The sequence below is a fragment of the Ambystoma mexicanum genome, chromosome 8 (genome assembly GCF_040938575.1).
Source record: "Ambystoma mexicanum isolate Mex_15411 chromosome 8, UKY_AmexF1_1, whole genome shotgun sequence".
NCBI classification, from domain to species: Eukaryota; Metazoa; Chordata; class Amphibia; order Caudata; family Ambystomatidae; genus Ambystoma; species Ambystoma mexicanum.
This window is the reverse complement of record NC_090929.1, coordinates 271,871,013-271,898,959: the sequence shown is the minus strand read 5'-3', so window position 1 is coordinate 271,898,959 and position 27,947 is coordinate 271,871,013. Positions and strand designations below refer to the sequence as shown.

At 47.5% G+C, this 27,947-nt stretch overlaps 1 protein-coding gene across 1 annotated transcript in view; it reads left to right on the top strand.

The window, feature by feature from the left end:
* The window catches only part of PAPPA (pappalysin 1), a 2,238,202-nt gene that overhangs the window by 1,556,935 nt on the left and 653,320 nt on the right, over positions 1-27,947 (top strand). Inside the window, exon 8 of the mRNA XM_069609668.1 lies at positions 337-465. Coding sequence (XP_069465769.1) covers positions 337-465 — 129 coding nt within the window. The remainder of the gene's footprint in view (positions 1-336; positions 466-27,947) is intronic.

Genomic DNA, 27,947 nt, shown 5'->3' with positions numbered 1-27,947 from the left:
TTTCCTTAATGAAGGTTTTAAAAAATAAAATGAATCACAAGGATTGTTAAATTCGTGTGACTAGCAAAGGTAGGTATTTTAGCCTTTGCACACGGCATAACTTTAGGTAAAATGTGTATCAATGTCTAAATGAAATTCCAAGTAGTCATCCAGATGAAATTATTTCGTTTTTTAGAATTTAGTATTGGAGTTAGGGCATTGACACTAATAGCGATCCTATGGAATACGAATGAGCCTCTTTCCATTTTTCATTGCAGAAGAAAAGTTGAATTGCTGCCAAGGTGCCATATTGATTTACTACAACCTACTAAAAATACGTTTTACTCTTCTTTTCAGGAACTTGAATCATGGTGGCACCTACACCTACCGCGTGATAACTGTTTCTAGTGGTGAAGACAGCATACCATCTCCTCCTCTCACCTACGTCCATGGAGGTGGTTACTGTGGTGATGGAATCATCCAAAGGTGAGCCAAAAAAAATAAAAAACAATGCTTTCTGCTGTAACAAACATATGAAACGGTCTCATTGGTCATTAAGTTATAAAAGATTGTAAAAAAGTATACGTGATGTTTTATTTATTAATTAGTTATTTGTCATGCGCACTATACAGCAGTATTATGTTTCAAGGCGCATCAAGACAGGGAGGAGTAGGGATGAGGAAGGGGTATAAAACAAGAACAAAAACGTTCTTTAAAGGTCTTGAACATTCGGAACCTACAAGTGCTAATGTATGAGAGCAGGGGAAAACAAAACAAAAACGTTCTGACTAGGTCGTAAGACGATTTGGAACATGCAAGTGCTGAACATGAATAAAGGAGGAGAAGGGGAGGAAGGGAAGTACAGGAGAGGAAGAAGGTGAGAGGTACAGTAAAGAAACAACGGGTTTGCAGGTAAGAGTGACTGCAGATTGGAAAAGTGTCACCTCATGGAATGAGGGGTTACAGCAGGCATACAGGCAAGCAGATGGTACTAAGAATGACATTGGAGTGGGTGGTAAGTGAAGCATTGGAATCCCTTGCCTCAGGGGCAGTGGGCTACATCAGGTAAGCAGGTACATGTAGGTACATCACAACTTTGGAAAGCCAGAAAATCAGATGCAACAAGTCAGTAAGCGTGAGTGCATTTCTGGAGAAAGCCTCGCCTCATGGTCCGAGGAGCTACATCAGGTGTGCAGACGACAGTGAGCCAAGGTGGGTAAGGGTATCAAAATTGTTAAAACTTCAGTGGCAGCATGGGGCTGAGTGCCGAGAAGATATAAAGTTACAGGCAAAAGATGAATGCTTAATGGCACAAAGCTGAAGAAAAGTTGAAGTCAATGAGTTGCAGTAGGGTAATGAGGATTCACCTCACGGCAGACGAGAGGTCAACGACAGGGTGCGCAGGCACCGCAAGTCTGTTGCAGGATAGCGGGTGTGGATTACACAAAGTAGATTGTAGGAGCTAACAAATCTCCACACATAAGAGCGATGGGCGGGAGGGAGTGCAAAAGACAGCGCAGGTCGGATGACTCACCCTGCTCAGAGTGTCGAGAAGCAAGTAAGGCAGCATGCAGCAGAAGAAGGCTGTGATGAGGGGGTGCGCAGCCGGTGTATGCAACAAAAACCAAGGGGAAGAAGAGGTAATGCGAATAGGCAGGTAGAGAAAACAATCTCTGGCAATTAACATTGAAGAATCACAATGAATAGAGACCAACATACAATTGAGGCCACAGTGAAGGCACCTTACCTCACACATCAAGGTGTGGATGGTGATGAAAGGAAGAGATGGCTCTGGTATAGGAAGGCAGACGGTCCGCCGGTGCGCCGCTCGAGCCTTTACAGGCCCAGACAAGGAGCCATCCTTACCCGCGGTCCTTCAACCGGGGCGGCTTCACCTGCCGGCTCCCTCCAATTGCAGAATAAGAAAGTCACAGCCAATCACATGTTGAAGCAGGCAGGCATTCGGCAATAGCAAGCCCCATCATCAGTGCAGACTTTGCGTCCCCCATGTTGGAATAGGAGCAGAATCTCTGCCAAAGTGAGACAGATTGAACAAAGCCCTCGATACAGGGCAGCTCCACCACCATGACCAAGGTGAAATCAGGCCGCATGGTGTTGGGACGAAGGACAGAGCACCAGACTAGGGCTGCATCATCGTGGGTGTATAGTGGGGGACAGGCCAGACAGGGAACCATCCTTACCCGGGGTACTTCACCAGGGGCCGGCTTCGCCTGCCAGCTCTCATCAATAACAGAATAAGAAAGTCACAGCCAATCAGATGTTGTAGCAGGTGGGCATTAGTCAGTAGCTAGCACCATCACCAGTGTGGACTTCGCGTCCACTATGTTGGAATAGGAGCAGAAGGTCTGCCAAAGTGAGGTGGATTGAACAAAGCCCTCGATCCAGGGCAGCTCCATCACCATGGCCAAGGTGAAATCAGGCTATGTATGGTGGTGGAGCTAGAGAGAGGGCACCAGAATAGTGCTGCATCGTCGTGGGTGTAGCGTTGGGAGCAGAAAAACAAAATTTATTTCAAATCATGTTTGTGTAAAGCTAATGCAGTAGAGTTAGTAAGAGGGTTAACTAATGTTGACAGGTTTATTGAAGAAGAGTGGAAACATTAGAGAAAGAGAGTGCAAAAGTAATTTATGCAGCAGAATGATGCTTGTTAGTCAACATGATTTTAATGAAAGAATTATATATTTAAGATGGTTCTATCTGGAACGGGTGTATTATTTTCTGGGGAGTTTGATAGTGCACCGCACAGGAGAGTGCTACAGAACACATGGAAAGAATGGAAGTAGAATGTGGGTGGAAAGGTCACCAATCGTAGCTTAACTTTATTCACATTTCTGGAGACCCATGAGCATAAACTAGGACGTAGTATTTTTGATTACAACACAGTACACAGTCGAGGCATGGTCAACAATCTATGGATTGGCCTTAAGGGGAGTGTCTGGCTTTTACTCCTACTTAGATAGTGCAATAGTACCTGGAGCTAATTAGAAAGGAAGAGCTATGTTGCAAACCAGGAGGGAAGCAGGACCAGGGGTATGTGTTTTGGAGAGGGTTGTCCAACTCTAGGCCTCGAGTGCTGGATCCATGCTGGGTTTTCAGGATACCCCTCATTGATATTCATTAGAAAATGTGCATAATGTAAGTGATTTCAATACAGCACTCACTTAAGTCAAAGCCTAGCGTGTAATGCACAACTGAAATACTTATTTATTTTGTCTAAAACTTCTTTTATTCTGAACGATGTACCACTCATATCACGCCCCTCTCCTGGAACTCCCCCCCTCCACACCTCCCCCTGTCACACTGAACCAGGAATCAGGCTGGTTTGCAAAGTTAAAATATGTATTTATGTATTTACAATTCAGTCACACAATGATCACCAATGGGGTGATTTAACACTAAGTAATCTCTTTAACACACAAGGAGTAATAGTGAGCAAAACAATTCAGCACAGAAATAATACTTTTGTATGTGTGTTCAGAACAGATAGCAGTGTGGTTACTATTTCCCCCTGCACACACCTCAACCCTCCAATAGGCAATGGAAAGAGGTAGGAGGAGAGAGCAGGTATTCAGGAATGGCAGAATTCAAACAAAATAACAATCCCACTTTCCCCCCAGCAACACAAGAGAGAAACGGAATTGATTGGCAAGCTGTCAAAATGGTTTTTGAAAGTTATCTGAGAATGGACTGGGTAAAAAAAACTTTAAATATGGTCTAAATTGCTGAAATTGTTTAAATTCTAATGGGAGCCGCTTTGGGTAGTTACAGACAAACACTAGCAATGATTTGATACTAAGAAGCAATGTGAAAACTTAAAATTAAGGTCGGAAGCAATCAAAAGCTGTTTTACACGTGTCAGGAATTCGCTAAATGAAAATTTGCGGCAAACTTCTCCGTGCGCGATAATCGCGATTACGGGAGAACTATATGGATTTGGGATGCCGTTCTAGATGTGAATGATAGCTGTAAATGTTCGCTACAAGCAGAAGGTAGATTTTGTTTCTAGCATGAAAACTGAAGAAGTTATGGATGTTTTAGTGGAGGTCGTTTTTCTGAGATAGGCGCAAGAATGGGAAAACGGGAATGCGCTTTTAAAATAACAAAAGGAATTCTTAAACTAGAGAATGACTATGAATAAACGAATACCACACAGGAACACAGCCAAAGATCAGGGTGACTGCCGGCAGTGCAGCTCACCTACTTCAGATGAAAAATATCAGGGCAAAGATAGTTTTAACAATACTAGCACAGGAGGAAAATAGGAGGGATAGGATAGAGAGTTCAGGCAATTCAAAAGTACTCCTAACAATGCAGGTTCTGAAGACAAGATAGGATGGATTTAAGATAGGGATTGGATTTGGACAGTACATATGCTAGTGACAGAGTTCTATCTATAGATACTCACTAGGTATGTTTTTACACAGAACCGTCGGGATTCTGATCAGGGATTCCTGGCAGGGATTCTAGTCAGGGATTCTGGTCAGGACAGACTGCTGGGCACAACGGACTGGACTGGGTCTGCAATCAGCAAGGTGCTTTGGTCACCGCACGGCAGGATGGACTGGATCTGTCCTTTTTGTTTCTGCTGATAATTGTTTCAGCAGGCAAGCAGTACAGCACAGCCCGGCTGTATATAGAGCTTCCCCTTAGGTGGTGGGATTCTGGTTCTGGAATGTAAGGCCTAGCTGAGAATGGTTCAGCTATAAAATGGGCCTTTCTGCTTTGCCAAGTTTCTGGAGTCTGGAGCAAGTAAGATGGATAGTTCTCTAGCAGGGTGCTCCGTCAGCATCGGGATAGTGGGTGAATCTGTGTGTCTTTTTTCAGTGCTGAGCTGTCTCTATTTATGCTTATGATAAAGGGGTGTGTGTGCTGGTTTATCCTAAGCTCGCCCCTTGGACAGGGACTAGTCAAGGTCTCCTCTCTGCCTTGATAGGAGGAGAGAAACAGGGTGTCACCTTAATGGTGTGGGTGTATGAGGCCTAGAGTCCACCCCTAACTTCTTGAACACAAAATCTACTTTTGGTACAATGCATATTTCCACACGTGTGACCTCTATAACAATCATATATACAGATTACATATGTTGTGTAGAAGATACTCCTCCAAACCCCGTCTCTGTAGGTTCTTGTGTCTGCTTTCCACCGAATTTTGCCCTTTTTATCAGGAACACAATGTCCAGATTATCAGAAAATGTGTACACATGTGCGCGTTGAACATGGGCATAAGTGTATGAAGTTTCATGCTTCTATCAAAAATACATTTTGTGTAATATCACATTTTCTGCTGTTTCTTCCCAGAACATGTCACAGAGTTCTGGAGCCTTTTCAAATGTGCAGCCAATATTTACATTAACAATGCTGTTATTTTTGTGTTTTGACAATTTTACACAGTAAGTTATCAGTGTTTTTAAAATGTGTCTTTGGTCCTTATTTAGCAACAAATGGTTGTTTGTCTCCGCCTCCTTCTATCTCCCTGCAGTTCAGAAGCAGTCTCCTCCCAGATCCTTCTGGGCAGAGGCCATTTACGACCCTTCCCACTTGGTATTCCTTTGAGCTGGAGGAAGTCCATTGTCTCCTTCCCCCTGCAGACCAAATTCTTCTCCCACTGATAAGCGGCTTCACTTCAACACTGCAGCTAAGTCAATGCCTAGTCTGGGATGCTGAGGGAAACCCTTATTGATATATTTGTAGGTCCAGTTCATGTACTCTGGATGACAACCCTTATATAACACCCCTCTCTTAGAATCCCCCTGACCCCACTGAGCCAAGAAGTAGGTCTGTTTTGCAAATTTAAAAGGTTTATTTGAGAAATATAACAATATATATCTATCACACTTTTATAATAAATTAATATTGGATATCACACTTAAAATATGACAGTGATCAACAATGGATAACGTTCTACTGGTAAACTGATTTGGGTTACTTAGAAGTAGTACAGAGGATGAGGTAGCTGAAAATGCTTGATGGTTTCAAGGAAATGCAAGGTGGAATAAATGCATACAGAAAATAAACTGATATGGTTTCACAAGAGATAATATGTTCACTTTTCCCCTGGTGGCAATTCACCCCCCCCATATGCAATGCAAGGAGATGGAAGTAACACACACAGTCTTCAGGAATACAATCAAATACAATACGGAATTCAGTTCCTCCCCAGCAAGCTTAGAGGAAACAGGTAGAAGTTTGAAACACAGGCCCAAAATGCTTTTAAATGTGATGGCAATGGATGGTAAAATGTGCTAACTGATTTTAATTCCCTCTAGAGATTCAGGGTGAGTGAGAGATGCTTGTTGGTTTTAGTTCAGGCTCACTTTAGCAATGCTCTATGAGTTATTACCAGGTTGCAAACTGATTTTAACAAAGGAAAGAAGGGAGCTGCTATTTTGACAAGTGGAGAAATGGAGCCAAATTGCAAATCGCGGTAAATTTCACGAGTGCGTAAATCGCGATTGCGGGAAAAGTATAGGGAGTAGGAAGTCGGTTCGTTGGAACGCCTAGATTAAATCTCGTTCCTAACCCAAACGGTTCAAGAGATACGGACGATTTAATAAAGGTAGTTTTTCGGATTTAAAGTAAACTCACAATGACAGGTGACAGCTTGCAGCTGCAGAATTGACAGGTGACAGTTGTGCAGCTTTAAAAATGACAGATGACACGATTTCTAGGAGGCTGTTCTAATTAGGTTAAAATAATTTGGATTAGATTATTTTAATGCGTATGTTCGATCTTCAGGACCTATTTTCTAGGTCCTCACACTGTATTTCCAGATTGTGTGTCAAGCGGACAAGGTGTTCTTGTGTTTCGCTGTTTTGTAGGGCCTCCTCTTCTGTGTACTGCACTATTTTTTCCAGGGTATCTGTCCTTTCTTCCAGGTTCGCAATGTCTTGTTTAACATCATGGATTGCTTGCTGCATGTCGTGTTTAATTGCGGCGAATTGGTCCTGGACTGTCGACATGAGCTTGTCTTGTAGTTCTTTAAACCAGGAGTGCATATCTTCTTTTGTTGGGGGTCGGTCGCTGGAGGTAATGTGGCCCGCTTCCGACGCGGGCAATGACGGCATGGCCTCCGGGGGCCTACTTCTCGTCGATACTGGGGTCTCCACTGCCCACATCTGTACCAGGCTGGAGTCCTGCTTTGCGGATTGCTGGTTCTGTTGGGTTCCCCCTCCTTTCACTTTTGCTCTAGACATAGTACCCACTGACGATCACTGCGATTTTCGTCCGTGACTGTCCCTCTCTCTTCGATGGCTGTGTGGTGTTAGCCTGAGCGGTGACCCTAGGAAGGGCCTGCTGCGTGCGCCGATTTATGCCGTTGGTGATTTGGGGGGGTTGACTCCCCCTTATGCGCTTCTCTGTCCCCTGTCCAGTTCCGTCGTGCAAAGAAGGGGGGGGGGAATGGGCCCCCCTTGTTGTGGCTATCTCGTCAGGGTGTCCTGCGGTTCCCGCCCGTTCTGGCCTTGTGGGGGGGATGCGGGATTCCCCCCAGCGCTCTCGGGGTCCGCCCGCCTCTTCACAGGGGGGGGGAGGTCTAGCGGTTGGGGGGGCTCACCTTCCAGTCCACCGGGCCAGGGACTACTGCTGGTGCCCCTCAGCTCTGGGCATCGGGTTGAGTTCGATGCGTCTCTTACTGCTCCCCCGCTCCCTCCGCGCGCTCTGCTGGCATCTGGAGGCACCGATTCTGCTGTGCTGGGGTTCACTCCCACCCGGGCAGTCCGTGCCGCCTGCCTCCTCTGTTCTGTGCGGCGATCCGCCTCACTCCGTTCCCTCGGTGCGCCCCGGCCCTGCCCTGGGCCGCGTCGGATGGATCGTTGGCGCGGTGGGGGGAGTGGGGATTCCTCTCCGCGGCGTCTCTGGATGTCGGGGCTCGGGGAGACTTCTTCCGTGTGCGTCCTGTGTCTTTGGACGATATTCGGTGCCGGATGTGTGATCTGCCACCCTCCGGAACGTTGCTAATTACGGTGCTGCTGGAAGGCCCGGCGGGAGCAAGTCTCACTCACGTCTCCCTGCTCCGGCGGCCATCTTGGAATTCTCGACATGCGGATTAGATTATTTTAACTAAGAGATTGGGTTCTGTACAGTCCTGGCGGATACTCACTCCTAATTTTTAAATGAATGGGCCTCGTCACAGATCTGGTCAACATGTCCAGCGGCGTTTCTCTCTGCTCGGCGGGTCAATCAGGCACCGGTTCTGCTCACAGCGATCTGGGTCTGGTCTGCGGTTCCGGCACAGGTTCTTGGCAAAGAATTCAAACAGCTCGCCCGGCTGTTGAATAGTTTGGTTAGGTTTACTGGATTCTGAAGGCCTGCTGAGAATACTTTTGCTTGCAGTGGGCCTTCTTGGTTCAAGTTTGTAGTCTCTGTTTAGCTTGGAAGTCTAAGTGTTTGATCTCTGGATGTGAAGTCGTCGGTCAGCATGCTCCGCAGCAAATGGAATTGAAGGTCTCTACCTGTCCCAGCAGTCTCTTTTTATGTGTTTTGGAAGTGGCTGTGTGCGTGGCATAACTGAGCCTGCCCCTCTCTACTTGTCATTGGCCCAATTCTCCCCTCTCCCATGATTGGGGGAAGGAAATGGCTTTTCATCATGATGAGGTCTGTTTATGGGTCAGAGGATCCTCCCCTGGTCAATTTGCCCACAAATCTATATTTGATTCAAATACATATTTCCCAGATACACAATTTGTTGAAATTACATGTACACATTATATATTCCTTATGGTCCATGCTTGTCCGCCTCTGATCTTCCTGGGGGCTTGCATTAAAAAATGACAACATTTTGCGCTTTTTGACTGGTTTACCAATATCGGACATTTACCAAAAATTACACACATGTGCGCAAGGAGTATGGACATTAATTGATGAAGTGTCAGATTTTTAACATGCAGACATTTGGAGTAAGACCCTATTTTCCACTAGCAACCCCCCAGAATACACCACAGGGTCCTAACGCCTCTTAAAATGTGCACAGAAAAATCACAAGAATAATGATATTACTTATATAATTTTGACCAGTCCGCACTATGAGTTATCTATCTTTTTAACTTATGCCCTGGTCAAAAAGGGGTGTGGCTTCCCACACCACATGGTGGAAGAACTGGTTTATCCACTTCCCCCAAGCTCAGCTGGCTCTCACAGGCACTTCTCCTCCCACTTCTCCCAAGAGGAAGCCACTTTACGGCCCTCCCAATATAACATTTGCCTGAGTCCATTGTTCAGTTTCCTGCAGGTGCCCCTCCCCTGGTAATTCAATCAGAGAGGTGTCACCTCCCTTTTGTGGGGGCAGCAGAATGCAGCCAGGCCTGGGAACACAGCTGTTGATCCAGTTTCAACTCCTGTCGGGGGTAGTTGTCAGGCAGAATCCAGTTTCATTAAGCCAGGTTTCAGCTAAATGTCACTTTTTGTTCCCAGTTTTCTACATTCAAATCAAACTGACAATGTTTACACATGCAGCTAGAATGCTGATTCTAAGTTCAAAACTATGACATTTCAACAGTTACAAACTATGTGACACTCAAAAGTAGGGCCCTCATTTAATTTAAACATTTCGATTTTAGTGGTTTTCAGTTCAGTTTAACTTAAGCTGCTGACCTCCACAGCTCAGCCAGTTTTGTTATGAACATTGTTTTGGGCTCTTTTTCTTTCCAGATTTTGTATGCACACAAAACTTCATTCTGCCAAATGTCTTCTGGTGTTCAGTGAGATTTTTTAATATCCTGCAATGTTTGAAATAGGCATTTTGAGCTTGCATTCAGAGAAACCAAGGTGATTTCAAAGGGCTTTTTAAGCTAACAGGCACTGCTGTTTTTCCTTTGGCACACATTCCACTCATGGCACCCCTGGCCCATCACGCTCACACTGGTGGGTGGAAGGTTAGGCGACCATTTTGGTGTGCGCACAAACTGCGCGGTTCTCCTGGATTCTGGCACACATGTGGGCTTTTTGGCCATCTTGGATTTTCTAAGCCCACAGCACCAAATGTTGCAGCTTAATGACTCAAACGTGGGTCAATACACCTGACACCACCCTATAATCATCACTTAGGTGTGATTTCCTGGAGAAGGGAAGCAGAAGGTAGAGGCTTTACCTCTGTGGGGGAAGCTGTTATACTGGTTTGGTTGCTTTTAGTCAGGCTTGAATTTAAATGTTATTTCTGTTGCATTTCTCCTTTGCTTAAAACCAACTTGCAATTTCAAAACAGCAGCTAGAACACTTATTTCAGATTCTAAACCATGAGATTAACAATTACAACATAGGTTACTCTCAGGGACAGGCCATTTAGATTTCAAACATTTGGTTTCAGTTTATACAGGTTTTCAAGTTTATCATGCAGGCTTCTGACAGCTGTCATTCAGGCGGCTGAGGGTACTGCACCCACATTTTGACAGATTCCACAGGCAGGCAACTTTTGCTGCGGATGTTTCTTTGATACTTTCAGCTTTTCAGAACATTGTATGTTTACCATGATTTCTTGAACTAAGTGAATTGTAGCACCCACCAAAAATTCTGGATGTTTAAGAGTGTTTTGTATCGGCATTCTGCAGTTTCAGCAACCAAGAAAAAGGAGTTTAAAGCAAGATTTTTGGATTTCCTTTAGCAAAGCACTGCTTTTCTCTCTGTGCTCCATTTTCACTTGTTGTGGAGCTCAGTGACATATTTCAGGAGGGAGACCTCTGTTCCACCACTGAAAACATGCATGGTAGATTTGGCAGTTATCTTTTTGTGTTGTAAAGCGCGATTTCCATATGGCTTTTGGCGTGCACAAGGGTTTTGCGGCCATTTTGATATTTTTCTGGCACCATCAGAACACAGGGATGCCGCATGACAGAGCGAAAGTGGGTCAAGACATCCCACAATACAATGATTCTAAATGTGTGCAAATTTGCCCTCATGAATATTAATGAGGGATATTCTAAAAAACAGGATTCCGGCCCTCGAGATCTGCAGTTGGACGACCGTGATTTAGGACATGTTGGAAGGCTTGAGTAAACAGGTGGGTCTTGAGTGAACTCCTTAATTTCAAGTGGTTTTCCTTAAGCATAAAGGTCTACAGGAGGTTGTTTCTTATTTTGGCTGCCATTGATGACAGCATTCTGTCAGTGGTGCAGTTCTTCTTGGAGCTTTCCTCTGAAAGAGGCCCTTGGTGACTTAGTGCAGGTTCTTAAACTGGGTTTATGAAGTAGTGAGAGCACTGAGGTATTTGGGGTTAATGTTTCAGATGGCACTGTGAACAGGGAGCAAACTGAGGTCTTTATGCCTTGGGCATATGTGTTCTTGTCCCTTCCTGTAGTGATCATGCGACTGCTCGGCATGGGTGAATTTCATTTGACTAAGGGCAGACTTCGGGACTCCCATATATATGCTTGACACAAACTTCTGGAAGCGTAGATGCTGTAGCTGTGCATAGAAAATGTTACAAAGATACATGTATACATTGAGAGATGGTTAAGGCTGTTCCAACAGTCTGGTTATAATCAGAAATTCTTATCCCGTCAAATTATTTCACAAATATTTATTTCAAATATTGTGATTCAAGAACCTATTAATTCTATACCCACTCTCCTTTCTGACATGTATTTTGGCTATCGCCCCATAGTATGGAACATTGGTTTGCTGTTTAAAACACACAAAGGTCAGGCATGCTACCGGTAACAGGGATCAGTTTCCGGTGAAGATCCAGACCTTCAATGGATCTTCTTGCTGGGTAAGGCCTTCTTCTGGAGTTTGAGGTCTTCAGCATGCTGTGATAGCAGACACCAAAAAGAAAAGCCCCTTCAAGGCTTGCTCCAAGTGTCATGTTTTTGGGAATGGCCAGCATGAACAATGCCTGCTTAAACCCGGATCACCATATGGACAACTGTTCCATTTGCCAGTCATTTTCATGGAAAACTTAAAAGGCTCATCATCAATGGTTGGTGATTTGGCTAGAGGAGGGTGCCAGGGCTTCTGACACGGCCTCAGTTTGTAGTTATGCCTCTTCCAGGGTCTGCAGGCCTGTGGAATGAACTCCCTCTTCCAAGAGGTGAAGGTCATATGAGGAAACATCCCTGGAGAAGAAATCTAAAAGGGGACACAGCTCACACACTTCGACCATCCACTCGCTGACTACTGCGTCCACTTCATCAACTTCATTGACTGCTCCGTCCATGTCTGCTTCGTCCACGTTCATGACTAGACCACCGTCTTCGTCTCACTCTTTGGAGAGATGACACTTTTCTATGCCCGCGACAGCGACTCCATCGACGAGCTACACTCCACTGACGAGCCACAGGCATACATCGTCATCAATACCAATGACCTCATCAACGACAGCAGCGTCGACGACCCCATCGACAGTCCGCAGACCGAAATCCACCACCTTTTCATCGACGGTTGCACAGTCCACGTTCGCTTTGTCAACAGATTTGTCGTTGACTACTACACCTCGTGCCTGCTGATTGGGAGACCCCAGATCTGCCTTCCTGAGATTCACCTCCAGACGAAAGAGGCTTGTTCCATCCACTCTTATTAGCATGTGCAGTTAAGTTTTTCGATCTGATGCCGAAAGAGCAGAATAAGGAAAGTTTCCTGTTTCAAAGGCGTGAAGCCTCCAGGAAGTCAGTTGTTGCAATTCCTATGCTCGATGCCATCTCGGAAGATAGTTTGTTAGTAATGAAAAATCCCTTCTCTGCTCCTCCAAAAAAGGATTGCCTGGATAAGAAATACAAGGTAACAGATGCAGCTTCTAAATGTCTTTGCACCCACCCGTGCCCTGACTCTGTAGTGTCAGCAGCTGCGTGGAAGAGATCAGCCAACCCTTCTTCCCCATGTATGGTACCATAGACAAGGAGGGGAAGCAATTGGATGCACTTGGTAAGCGGGTCATTGCCGATGTCATGACTATCATTAAAGCGCCCAAATAATTGGCAATCCTCTCCCGGTACGATAGAGAGCTACGGTACAAGATGGGTCCCGTCTTCCAATTTTTCCCTGATGATAACAGGGATAGGCTCTGACACTGTCACACGAAAAGGATGCTGCTTTGGATCATGCCATTACTGTCACTCTGGATATAGCGTTCTGCCAGATGGGTAACAGGCAGTATTGAGGCAAAAGGGATGGTTGAAGGCCACCAGTTTCCATCCGTAGGTGCAGTTCAAGGTCGTAGACATGCCCTTTGAGGGAGTTGACCTCTATGAAAAAACTTTAGACAAGACACTCCAAGCCATCAAGGCTGACACGCATACTGCACGCTCCTTGGGCATCCTGCAACAGCGAAGCCAGTCCTTCCGTTCCAGTAAGGGCTGCTTCTCCAGCACCTCCAGAGACTACCTGCCATCTTATCACCAGCCGTATCACACCAGCTTGCAGGGGGCATACAGCGGAGGTTGCAGCCATACAAAGGTACTCAGGGGTGATGCAGAGCTTCTGAAGGGACACAAACTCCCAAGCAGGCCTGACCAGCACCAGGCCCCCATTTCCCCACTTCAATACCCCAGTGGGAGGCCGGTTGTCACAGTTTGTTAATCAGTGGCGCAACATCTTCACCAACAAATTGGTGCTCAACATCGTTCAACAGGGTCACGCCCTCGAGTTGCTTGGAAAATGCCCCTCCATTCCACCAATAAAGATAAAAGAACAACATCTGCCCCTCCTCTTACAGTGAGTTCAGTCCCTACTAAAAAGGGGGGCTATAGAAGACGTACCAATGCACCTCTTGGGCTCCACAATGTATTCCATATACTTCCTCGTAAGAGAGATGTCTGGTGGGTGGAGACCCATTCTCGACCTCAGGAAGCTCAGTTCCTCAAATCGCAAAAATTCTGCATGGTCATGTGACAAATCAAATTCTGGGGTACCAGTAGTCCAGGGGTTTGTATCGGGTTCGAAACCATCAATCAGCCCCACACCTCTAATACACCAGAATGGATCCAAACAGATTGTATTAAACAAGCATACAATTAAAATGATAAACCTCCTTGTCCAATTTTGGTAACGTGGATGGAACGGCAGGCTTATCTCCTCTAAAGGTCGTGCAACGTTGGTTATTTGCAACACAACGAAGATACAATTATTACCCAACAATAAAAGGATTGCCCAGTCAAGCTTGTATAAACATATCTACTTTATTATTAGCAGAACAGACAGTCTAATAACACTACAGAATGCAATCCACCCTCTAAAGGAATGCAGAGGACACACAGTTCCGAAGAAGAAAAAGGGATGCGCCCTGAATACTGACAGGAAGATAGCCGGTATGGTTAATAACTACAATAGTTCTTACGGCGGTTTGGCTGCAGCAGAAACAGAGATATGGTCTTAAAATGTCTTTAGGGGCCTCCTGGGAATGACCTCACGGACAGAACCACAACATATTTTTTGCTGTAGTTGTTCTTGGTGCTTGACAGTGTCGAGTCAGCTTCATGGTGCTTTGCAGGCTTCTGCGACAGAGTTCGAGACGGCAGTCAATAGCGAGTATCAGGCGGCAAGACGGTTCGGCGAACGAAGCTTGACAAACGGCTGCGGGCTGAACTTCATGGCGACTCCGGGTCAGGAATCCTATCAGTGCTGATCGGAGGTTCTGAATCACTGATCGAAATGTCTCAGGTTTCTGTCAGCGACTGTGGCTTGGCAGCGGTCAGCATTGCAGTCGGTTGTGGATTGAGGAACTCGACTTGCTCTGAATGCCTTTTAAGGCGTACAGCGACAGATGCTTGCCGTAGCACTTCTCTCAGCTTCTTCAATGGGCTTGCGTTGTCTTTTAAAGCAGATGGCCCAAAGCTAGGGAGTGTTGCAGGCAGCTGACTTGTCCTTGGTTTCGGCTCAAAGACCTTCTGGCACTCCTTGTCCAGGGAGCTTGCTGCAGAGCCTAGCAGGGCACGCTGTGTGCTGGCTGGGTACTGGTTCTGGAGTTGCTGGAGGGTCTTCTGAGTTCTTTTAACCTCTGTTACCTGGGAGACGTTTAGGAGAGGGATCTTGCTTACCTCTTTGGATATGCTTGGCCTTCCTCCACTGGCGGGAGCTATAAGTCAGACTGTACCTTCAGCCAGGATCCCAGGATGAGTTCTTCTTTCTGCTTCTTGTGAAGTCTTCTGATGATCTGCTTAAAGAGGGGCTCCATCCCTCTTTTAAAGCCAAGTGGGCCACAGTGATTGGTATAGGTTGAGCCCACTTTAGTGAACCAATCCTGGGATCCTTACCAACAATCTTCTGTATGCGTGAGGTCGCAACCAGAGTGCTTTGCAACAGGAAAACGTAAAGGGCCGAAACAGGAACAAGGGGTGTTCCAGAACTAATATGGCAGAACCCATCTCTCAACAGAAAGAACTCTGGGCTCACTCCCTTGTGCTACTAAGTTCCACCCATCTTCCTGAGTGCTGTGAGGAAAGAGTCTCTCTGGTTAATGGTCCTCCCTGTGTGGTTCCCGATTAAAGCGGCTGCTCTCCCTTGAAAATTCTGAGAGACCAGGCTATATGGCTTTTAAAACTACATTCTCGTACCTATGAATGAGGTCTAGCCCTGTCTAGCAGGGGTGGCCTACTGCCACAATAGGCCTAGGCATGTCAATTCACTGTCATTGATAGGGTGAGAACTGGCTTCAGGTTGACACAGTTATATGAAAGGCTGTTGGGTTTCCTGTCTCCTTTGTTATCCTCTGCAACCAGGCCCCATGTGGGCATGTTTGAATTACCCCCTGTTGGTATGTTAATCACTGCCACCAGCTGCAGGGCATAACAAAAGAGCAGGGTGGTTCCATAGAGCCTCTGTCAGTTAATCAGGCTGACCATGGCAGAGGGAAACTTGTCCTCCCCCTCCTTGAGATGATATCATGCCCTCCTCTGCTGTCAAATTCCAACCAAATATGACAACGGCAGAGTGTGCCTGTAGGCTGTGTCCATGCCAGAGTACACGGGTCTGTGTGTTTGTTGTGGTGTGAGCATAGAAAAATGTGTGTGATTAGCCCCACACATTTTCCTGAGGTAGGTGTACCATCATCCATTTATTTAAACATGTCAAAAATGGCCAGGTGAGCCCACGTCCACCATGCAGATGGTCGAATTCCTCACAGTCACGCTAAAACACGTCCTACCTGAATGACTGGCTAATATGCACCCCCTCTCAACCGCTAGCCCTGCAGCACACTAAAAAATATATTTAATTTCGGACTTCTCTGGGATTATCCATCAACTTTCCAAAGTCACATGAATCACCATCTCAGAATGCTCTCTTCCTGGGTTCACGACTCAACACTGTCATGCCTGGCTACCCCCTCGGAGGACAGCGTCAGTGCCATGCTCCATAAGATTCGGCAGCTGTCCACTGTAAGGAACTCATGGCGGCAACAGTAAAGACAGACACAAGCAATCACAGTTTAAGTGTGTTTATTGAACTTTATAATGGGTGAGATAAACGCTTAATCTAAACCTAAATCTAAGATGGGAGCAAGCTACGGCCATCAAATAATAATAAGGCAGTCCTAGTGGCATCTTGTCAAATAAAAAGGGCCTATACTAAAAAAAAAACTATTGCCAATCCTTAATACTAAATTACAAAAGGAGTGTGGGATAATGTTCACTAGAAAAAAAAGAAGAGTTCTCAAAATGATAAGTCAGGATGGTATAGCTTGGTGTCCCTTCCCCACGTTTGAAGCACGGGACAAGGCAGAACTCTTGAGCACAGCACACTCCTGGACCTTGACAGCACAAGGTTCACCGTTCAGTTCAACAATACCTATGTAAGGAAGGCATGGTATCAAAGTAAGACAGACACAAGTGACCACAGCTCAAGGGTGTTTATTGAACTTTATCAATGGTGCGATAAACGCCTTACACCTACGTCCCGTCCCCTTTCCTCCATACTTTTGGGACATTCCGTCCTGTGGGATGGGACTGGAGCACTTTTTGTAAAAAAGCATCAAATTGAAAAATGTGTCCTTCTTCTCCAGTAAACATCCCAGGCCCTATAGTACCGGCTCTGCCGAGGATCCTTGTGTCAAGGCTCCAGTTTCGATCAAGTCCCCTGACCAGTCTGTCGAGTCACCTGCCTCACCCACACATGTGAAGCAGGTCTCCTCAGATGCTCACAAAATGGCGGGCCTTCCCGCATGGTCTGCGGCAGCCATTATGGTTTCTTCCCTCACACCCACGCTATTGACGGCGGGTGCTGCGAACATTGTTTTTGGTGGACAACCTGGTCCATGGGATGGTGTGAATCCGTTCTGCCCTTCCTATGACTGGCGCTCGGATGCCACTACCGCATACGGTCTCGCTTCCTCCTGCTTCTGCCCCACTGGTCTATGTAGACCCTGTTGGTGGCGGGCACTCTTGGCAGCCTTCCTCACTACGTGGGGGTATGCCCCATATAAGCGGCCTCTGCCCATCCCGGTTCCTAAAGTTTCGGGAGAGGATGCCTTTTTTGGGAAGTTTCAGACTCTTTTGAACACTGATACCATAAGGGAGTACTTTAAAGGCCTTTTTAGGGAGATCTGCCCTCTGGTGCTGCATCCTGCCCCGGCAGTTCCAGTCACGGCACCTGTCGCTCTGGCAGCGGTGACACCTCTACCTCCCGGCCCGCATCCACCTCTTCTGCTTCTGCCTCCATTGTCTCCGGTTGACAAGACTCCAGCAGAGCGAGACGTCAATTTGACGCTGGTCGCAATCGCAACCAGTGGATCCTGATGTTCAGGACGACCCTCAGGCTTACCAGGATAGTGAAGACCAGCCCCGCTCTGTCAGAGCATTCCACGACCGGGTTCTGGACATGATGTCACTCCTTGACATACCAGTACCTGAGGCACCAGCTCCGCAAGAAGGGATGCTTTCGGGGGCGTTCACCTTGTCTCCACAGGAGCGCAACGGCCTGTTCCTTCAGAAGGACGCTCTGGCCGAGGCCCGCAAAGTCAACGATATCAAAACCCCTCTAGAGGCGAAGTCTCTTTCCTGCAAAAGTCTCTTGCCTCAGGTTTGCTGATTCAAAGTAACAAACAGGGATCCGGAAACATTGTCCAGAGAACAAAACTGTGTTGCTTACAAATTGTATCAATTTTATTTAGTCATGATACAGGCATTTGACAATTGATCAATTAATGACACAGTGCTTTAAAGAACATGTTATTTCATATCACAACAATGGAGGTACATATAAAACATGGCTAAAAATGAGTCCATCACACAACCCATTCATAGTGAAGCATTCAACCCATACAACATTCAACGTGACAATCATCCAAACAACACTAGCTAAAAAATGACAAAGTTAATTCACACTAGGGAGCGAGCAAAATCCTCACCTCCCATTTGATGATTTTAATACATTTTTTTGATTTTGTGAAAGTATAAAAACACACAATAGAAAAAGATATTAAAACAATCTATCTCAAGGGCAGATCTAGAGATGAACATGTAGTGTAGATCACATCCCTTGGAGGCAAGACTCAACCGGTTTCGACGTGGTATGTCTATTCTACAACGTCTTCATCAGGAGGTATGGCCAGAAGACTCACTTAGTGAGCCAGGCACTGGCACGATAAATGAACGAGGTGTATATGCTGGAGAAAACGCCCTGCAGTTAGCTAGGGTTGTCCGCTCGGGTGGGCTTCCGCTTGCCCCTCCTCCATACCCCACCCTTCAATCCTCCCTTTCAGCAGTCGGGGATGCCCTCGCTGAGAGCCAAGGTCCAGAAGCTTCTAGACCTCAAGGCGGTGCAACCCGTTCCCCTAGTGGAATGAGGGGAGGGCTCTACTCTCGTCTGTTTACGGTGCCCAAACCCAACTAGGCTGGCCTGCACACCATTCTAGACCCTTGCCAGTTCACCCTTTCTCTTCCCCAAGAGAAATTCAAGACCATCATGCCATGCCAGATAAAGTCCTCTCTTCAGAAGGGCGACTGGTTCAGCATTGTGGACCTTCAGGACGTGTATATGCATATCATGATCTGCATCGGAAATATCTGCAGTTCTCTCTGGGAGAGGAGCACTTCCAATTCAAGTGCTCCCTTTTGGTCTTAGCTCAGCGCCTCGTGTCTTCACAAAGATGACGTTGGTCATTGCGGCTTTTCTACGGCTACAGAGTATTCATGTGTATCAATATTTGGACGACTGGCTTCTGCGCAGCCCCTGTTCAGTGAAAGCCTCAAGCAATCTTCAGTCTCTCCTTCAGCTCCTGTTTGGACTTGGGCTGTCACTGGCGGAAATCCTTCATGACGATCTCTCAGGACCTGATTTTCCTGGGTTTCCGTTGGAACACGATCGACTGCAGAGTGTACCTGATTGTGGACAGGATGGCGGATCTGTTAACCACATGTCAAGTTTTCATTCAGTCAGAGAGCATCTCAGCCTGGTGGTTCAGAGGCTTCTAGGTCTCATGGCCTAGTGCGTGCTTGCTCTTCCCCTTGCTCGTCTCAAAATGCAACTCACGCAGATGGCTCTTCGGAGTTCCTGGCTTCAGGCAGTGGACCCGGATACCAAAATGATTTCGGTCCCTCCCTGCATGATGACAGATCTCCTATGGTGGTCATCTTCCAGCAATTTGTCGGTGGGTGCTCCTTTTCAGGAGCCCTCCCCTCAAACGACCATTACGACGGACTGCTCCCTTATCGGATGGGGCGCGAAAATGGATCATCTTCTGGTTTTTGACCTGTGGTCGCCACAGGACAGACAATTTCACATAAATTATCTGGAGCTTCTGGCGATTTTCTTGGCGCTCAAAGCCTTCAAGCCAGTGATTGCGAACAAAGTGGTCCGCATCCGCACAGACAATGCAGTATCCATGTTTTACATCAACAAGCAGGGGGGTACCAGGTCACCTCCCCATGTAGATCTAGCCATTCAGATTTGGGACAGCACGCTGTTTGGCTGCTAGCTGTGCACATTCAAGGCCAGCTGAATGTGACTGCAGACTCTCTCATCCGGCGAGCGGTGGTCAGCTACGAGTGGGAGCTGAACACGGAGATCCTCTCCGACCTTTTTCACCATTGGGGAACTCCAGAAGTGGACCTCTTTGCAACGTCATCAAACAGGAAACTTCCTCTTTATGCTTCCAGGAACGGGCTCGGAGCTTCTTCCCTGGGGGATGCTCTCGAGATTCCGTGGCACAACATGAGGGCCTACGCCTTCCTGCCTCTTCCTCTGATTCACCAGGCGCAAGCTCAGGAACATGACGAATTGCACTCTCCTGTTGATAGCCCCGTCGTGGCCAGCCAGATTCTGGTTTTCGGAGCTTCAGCATCTGTCAGTCTGCTCACCGATCAGGCTTCCGCTGATTCCCGACCTGCTTCACCAGAGCGATCAGCAGATGTGGCACCCCTCCCCTCAATCATTCAGCTTGGCGGCCTGGTGCCTGAGTTCACATCTTTAGAAAGTTTCAACTTGTCCGCAGATAATATGCGTATTATCCAGGCTGCTAGAAAATCTTTGACAAGGTCTCAGTATAGGAGCAAATGGCTCTGTTTATGTCACTGGTGTTTAGCAAAGCAGCTGGACCCCAGAGAAGCTACCATCAACACAGTCCTGTCATTCGTTTTATCATCTGACAACTTCAGGCATAGATGTCTTGTCTTGTAGGACTTATTTGTCGGCTATCGCTGCTTACCTGTCCACGGACTCTTGCTCTTTCTCATGACAAACCCTGTCAGTAAAAGACACTTTGCAGGTCTATTGCATCTTTATCCACCTGTGCGCAACACGCATCCAAAGTGGGAACTGAATGTGGTCCCCACTGCCTTATGCCATAAACCCTTTGAGCCAATGGCTACGGTGCACTTGAAGTTCCTTTCGTGAAAAATTGCTTTTCTGATTGCGGTGACTTCGGCAAGGCGTGTAGGCGAGCTTCAGGCCTTGTCTGCAGAACATCCATTCCTCACCTTTCACAAGGATAGGGTTGTCCTCCGGACCAATCCTTCTTTCCTTCCAAAGGTGGTATCTGATTTTCATCGGAACCAGTCTATTTCCTTACCCGTTTTCTTTCCAGATGTGGCCTCATATGCCAAGAGGGTATTGCATAATTTGGATGTCAGACGAGCCCTAAAGTTTTATTTGGACAGAATATCTAAACTGAGTAGCTCTTCCCAGCTCTTTGTGACCACGGAGACCCAGAAGGAAAGCCAGCCTCAAAAGCAACTATCTCCCGATGGATTGCTTCCTGTATTTCGGAGGTGTGTACCGTTCAGGGCCTTCAGCCTCCAAAGGGAATTCATGCCCACAATGTGTGGGGCAAGGCGGCTGCCGTTTCCTTCCAGAAATATGTTCCCTGGGAACCCATTGCCAGAGCATCTATGTGGGCTTCCCCATCAGCTTTTTGTAAGCATTACTGCTTAGACCTGAGCTCTAGAGCCGATGCTCAGTTCGGGCAGCTGTTTCTTAAAAACCTCTTTCAGTTAAGGAGTTCCATCCACCCGTTTTCCTGTGAGGAGTGCTTGGTAATCTCCCAAAAGTATTGAGGAGAGGGGACGGCACGTAGGAGTATAACAAGGTTACTCACCGTAGTGACTTCCTTACTCCTAGTCCATAGTCCCCTTTCATCCATACGCCCGCCTACCGTTCCCTCTACTAGGTATCCTCTTTTATTGCCTAAATGGGCGATAGAAAAGGACTGAAGGGCGATGCGCGTGCAGAGCTAATGAGGGCAGGGTTACGACCACATGCGGTACCCCGCGTTAAAAGAGAAGAAGGCCAACATTTTACATTTTATGCTTTTTTACAAAAAAGTGCACCGGTCCCGTCCCACAGGACAGAATGTCCCAAACGTATGGAGGAAAGGAGTCTATGGACTAGGAGTAAGGTAGTCACTACTGTGAGTAACTTTGTTAAGTAGAGTGAGTAGTATTTGTAAGACTGGCAATTTATCTCGTGGAATACCAACGTATCTACCCATAGGGAATATGCATTATTTTTCGGGGTTCACCGCTATGCCTGACAGCGTCGCGAATCGTTCCATTACTTTCACAACATATTGGAGATTTTCTTCTGGATATTGTAAATACAACAGCATATCGTCAGCATACAAGGAAATCTGGTGCGGTTCTCCCCTTCCGTTTATCCCTATCATGTCATACTGTTGCCTTAGGTATATCGCTAGGGGCTCCAGCGCTAGTATATACAGCATGGGGGACCACGGGCATCCGTGTCTAGTACCCCTGCTAAGTTGCCATCTTTCCGATATTATCGCTCCCGTTTTAACCCTGGCCAATGGTGCGCTACCCATTTAAGGTACCCAGGTCCTATCCCATAACTGGGAGTCAAATGCTTTTATTGCATCTAGTGATACAATTAAAATTTCCGATGTTTCCCCTTTTGTGTGTTCTATCACTCGATGTAGTCGCCTGAGGTTGTTAGTTATATTTCTATGTGGACGTAACCGGTCTGGTCAGGGTGTATTAGTTTGTCAATAATCCGTTTCATCCTGTTTGCCAGTACCGCAGTGAGCATTTTACTATCCTGATTGAGCATCGACAACGGTCTAAATGATCTGCAATCTTTGCCCGGCTTATTGGGTTTGGGGAGTGGTATGATGATCGCCTCTCTCAAGGAATTCGCAATCTTCCTATTTCGTATGCCTCAATCAACATGGCCAAAAGCGGGGGGAGCACCTCCTCTCTATATAGTTTATAAAATTCACTAGGGAGACCATCGGCCCCCGGGGTCTTGCAAGCGGGTAGCTGCACCACCACCTCATCTAGTTCTACCAGGGTTATCGGGGCGTCTAGGTCTGCGTGCTCCTCCGCATTAATTCTTGGCAAACCTATGTCTTCCAGTGTTTCCCTTATGTCCCTGTGGTCGCTTCCCCCTTCATCCCCATACAATCGTTGATAGTACTTTAGGAATTCTCTGTTCATACCCTCTTGGGTGTCCACTACCTGCCCATCCTCCTTCTCTATTGCCCTGATTGTTGGTCTTGGGGTCTCACTTTTGTATAACCATGCTAACACCCTGGTTGGGGGCGTGGCTAAGCGGCCATGCAGTGAGATGCGTTACTCGGAAGCTCCGTTAAGATCCTGAATACGATCCTTGAAAACTGACTAAATTTAGCCCAAACTTGACTGTAAGGCGTCGGAACACCTGCAGACCACTCGGTCCGGTTCTGGAAGAAAATCGGACCGAGGATTGAGGCGAAACGACCCTAAGAAGTGGCCGATCGTGGATGCAAGATGGCGGCCTGCCGAGGGGACCTCTCCTTTGCGGCAATCTGAAACGAAGCTGGGAGAAGCCACGGACCCAGCTACAGAGAGGGAGGAGGAGGACGCCTGCGGCAGGCGAGCGGACACAGGAGAGGAGACGCGGCGGTGAGCCCGGGACCTGGAGAACCTCTGTAGAAGCTACGGCGCGGGAAGAACCCAGCGAGCCCGCTCGTCAACAAAGACCCTATAAACACAGAGGGACGCTTGCAGCGCTGAGGACGGTGAGCCAGCGGCGGGAACCCGCAGCGCCCCCTATGCTTCCAGAGAAAGCAGCAGCTCCGCGAGCCCGCACACGGGGCCGGGCATCTGTGCCACAGGCAGAGGTTGGTGGGGAGGAGCTGGAGCGCTCCTCTGCTCCTTCAAGGATTTGGGGCGGCTGAGAACCGGCGGCCCCATAAGAGCTTCGAGGGAGAGACGGAGGGGAGGGTGGCCGAGGCGGAGCAAGTCCCGCTCTGGAGACGCACTCGCGGCCCAGCAGTGGGGGAAGCGTCCATTACACCCTGAAAGACACAGATACCCCCGGGGACAGAAGGAATCCTCAAGAGTCCTCCTGAGTGGTGAAGTGGGGCAGACTTAAAAGGGGGAAATACTATAGTAACACAGCAAACCAGGCCGAGATACTGCAAAAAAAAGAGGCTCCAGACACACAAGCCCCCAGCGAGAAGGCGGACAGCACGAATCACAGAGCCCCAAACACCCACCGAAGAATTGCGCCACGAGGTAATAGAGGCTGGACTAGCAAGCATCGAGGACATAAGCCTGGGGGAGAGCAAAAGAAGGAAACCAGGAGACCGCAACAAGCCGGACATGGTGAGACCAACAGCGGGAATTGACCCCACACAGATCCTCACGACGGGTCACACGCAAAGCGCACAGGAGTAGCGCAACACCTCGCGCCCGCACAGCAGTGGCGTAACACAAAATGTGGGTGCCCCCCTGCGAGCCATGCTGAGGGGGCCCCCCAACTCGGCAACAAATCACGGGTCGCGCCACACTCTGGGCCGGCCTAGATTGTCACGCTTGCGCAATACGCATGAACGTGCTGCTGAAGGGATATGCCGCACACTGCACTAGGAGAAAGATATAAATATGTGTTTTAATGCAATATACAGCACACTTTCTGAGATAAATTGGCTATAAAGCCAGAGTGTTTGCAATTGTTTTGTAGGGTAACACAATCCAATAAATGCAAGTCACCAACAGTGCACAGGAACATTAATGCTTTGCTATTAAGATGCCATGCCACAATGAAAACATGAAAACATGTCCAACTGGCCGCACAATGTAGACCAGTGTAAACACGTAATAACGTTATAGTAATGCATGCCAGGCCACATTTAGACATACCTAGACTGGTTGCAGCAAAATGCCAGTTGAAGCAATAACACTCATCAAGAAGAGAGCAGACATTAAAGCATGTGTCTCCGCGGCCTCTAACAAATCGGCCAAACTCTTTAAAATCTGCAAGGAACTGGTCAATCCTGTTGTGGTATATACCTCTCCTGTTCCCTCTCAGGCCCTCTGTAGAGCTCTGGCCTCTCACTTCTCTGCTAAATCTCAGGACATCCTGTCCTCTATGTCCTCTTCCTTTCTCGGCCCCTTTTGGCCGAGAAAGGAAGAGACCTCTCCTCCTTTTTCCTCTTTCTCTCTGACAACACCTGACAAGATTTCTAGACAAGTCCAATCTATGAAAGTGTCGTCCAAACAGGTGCTCCGCTGCTCCTCCAGAACCATCAAAGCCCATATTGACACCCTCGCTCCAGCCTTGGCCGATTTCTGTAATCTCTCTTTCGCCACTGCAATGTTCCCCTCTCCCACTCCCTTCTGCACCCACTCCTCAAGAAGCAATCTACTGATCCTACCTGCCTGGCAAACTATCACTCAATCTCCATCACCCCTTTTCCTGAGTAAACTCTTGGAAAAGCTTGATATCTCCCAGTTGTTAACGGTGCTGGTGCTTCCGTGACGGGTCTGCCTACAGTGGCTGCTGTGCCTGGCAGGGTCAGACCTGTCGGGCACGGCAGCCCCACCAGGCAGACCTGCAATATGCCGGTCCGGAAACAACAGTGCATGTAAGCTTACCAGCAACGTTGTTTCTGGACCGGCATGGTCAGAATGAGCCCCATTGTTTCTTTTTTAAGTCATTAAAACTTCATTAAGAAATAATTTCAGTTAAGGACCGAACCATAACCAAAATAATTTCTTTATGATGGCTGAGTGACTTCAAAAACAAACTATTTCTTTGTGAAGGCATAGGGCTCCCCTCCCCCACCCCATGACATGGAGTCCTCCAGCCTAGGGTCTTCCATATCATGGGGTAAGGGGAACCTTGGACTTCAAAAAGAAGGTTTCTTTTTGTAGTCACTCTGCCTTCATAAAGAAATTATTTCTGTTACAGAAATATTCTTTATGAATGCAGAGTGAATTCCAAAAGAAACTTTTTTTTTACTGGGGCCCCCTACCAGGACATGTGCTGGCGGGGCCCCCCACTCCGTGGGACCCCCCGCACCGCAGGGGCTGCGGGGGCCCCTGTTATACCAGTGCCGCACAGTGACCATGCCCAACAAGAAAACAGAAGGGAAAACCAAACAAATCAGCATGGACACTTTTGCCAAAATATCGGGGGACAAAGAGCTGAACCCACCGGACACAGCAATGGCGGAGACAAGCACCCCGCACCAACTGGAAAACGGAAAGGACGGACAGATCTTGGAAGCGATTGCCTCCCTAAAGGCATCCCTTGAAAATAAGATGGACACTGCTATAGGTGCCCTGAAAGCATCCTTAGAACAGAAACTAGACACAGTTATGGTGGACGTGGGCCTCCTTTGCCAGGACGCAAGGAATCTGACGGACAGAGTAACGACAACAGAGCAGCAGGTACAACAAAACACAGCAGACTTCACCGTCACATGGACTCAATTGTCAGAAGTGCTGCAGAAAGTCAAGATCCTAGATGAAGAGTTGAAGATGCAGAGGGTAGGGCAAGGAGAAACAACGTTTGCATAATTGGAGTTCCGGGGGGCGAGGAAGGAAACGACCCCACAGAATATGTCGAAAACATGCTTCTCCAGGAGATCGGAGCTGGGACATTGTCCCAAAGTTTTGTGGTGGAAAGTGCGCACAGAGCTCTAACTAAGAGACCCCAGCCTGGTGCCCCCCCAAGGGCGATGATCGCCAAGATTATGAACCTTAAAGACAGAGAAAGGATACTAGCATTCTCTAAGGGGGGGAGAGATCACTAGGGGCTCCTCCAGGTTCACCATATACCCGGATTACACAGCCGCGGTCCAAAAACAAAGAGCACAGTTTGGGCCTACAAAAGAACGTCTCAGAAGAGCGGAGATACGATATATGCTCCTTTTTCCGGCCAAACTGAAGGTGTTGCACAAGGGGAAAACATGTTTCTTTGAGTCCACGGAGGAGGCCCACGCATGGATGGACGCACAGGGACGGGCAGAGAAACGGCAATAATGATGGGAATCGGAATGAGTGAAAGAGCCCGCAGATGGCTAGTTACAACGACGCCGATCATCTAACAAATAAATAAGTCGGGAAAGAAAAGAAAATGTGAAGGAGCACCAGTCCTACCCAGTCGCGTTAGCCGAGAAGAACCTACCCCCAGGAAAGAGTGTAACGCTAGTTTGGATGTCAGTTCTAAGGCATCACGCTGCAGCGAGTCGGCTCCATCCAGAGGAGTATGACAAGAGAAGCGGCGAGGCCCGAGCAGGGGGAGGGTGGCTGGGCGTCAGTTTTTTTTGTTACAGTTCGAGTTATTGACTTGAGTGAAAGGTTTGTAAAAGGCCTTGGCAGCAGAGCAAATAACAAAAAATATAATGGGAGAATTCCAGCACGAAGTGACTGGAGCAGCACACAGCAACAAATCTGGAGACACGACTGCCGAGGCACAGGGAGAGGGAGCCCGGTAGGGACGACTTCAAGTGGCACCACTAAGAGCAGGCACAAGAGACAGTGGACAAGCAAGAGGCTATTGGATGACGAAGCCGGATCAAATAAGTACACATGGGCCTGGATGAGTTAATAATAGCAACCTGGAACGTGAGAGGACTAAACGCATATGTCAAAAGGCTGCGAGTCTACGCCTGGTTGAACAAGATGAAGGTCAAGATAGCTATGCTCCAGGAGACGCATTTAACACCAACGAAACAGGCAAAAGTCGATCAGAAATGGGGAGGACAGGTATACAGTGCCACATACTCAAACTATGCGCGAGGAATACTAATATGAATCACCCCAGGGGTGCCATTCCAGCTCATAAAACAGGAAACTGACTCAGAAGGCAGATTGGTGCTAGTGCATGGCATGTTGGAGAACAAAGAGGTGTGCCTAGACTTAATTTTTCAAGAAGCTAGTACCCAAGCTGGCCCAGTACAGAGAAGCAATGTTTATCTGGGCCAGAGACTTTAATTGTACCTTGGAGCCGCTCCTGGAGGTCGGACGACAAGCACAAGAAACCAGCACCCCCTTCCAAGGAGCTGCATAGAACCCTCAACCGTCTACAGCTGGTGGACGCTTGGAGACAGTTACATGGTGGGAAAAGAGGGTACACACACTATAGCGCACCCCATTGAACATTTACACGATTAGACTATATATTCACGGGCACTGAGTCACTGCAGGAATTTACAGGGATTAACATCAAAGCCCGCACACTTTCAGACCACTCCCCGATACTAGCAACATGGGCACATACACACAGGAAAGCCCCGATACCAACATGGGGACTCAGAGCAGAAGCTTTGGGATAGGGAGAGTTTGAGGAACACCTTCAGGAGGTGAT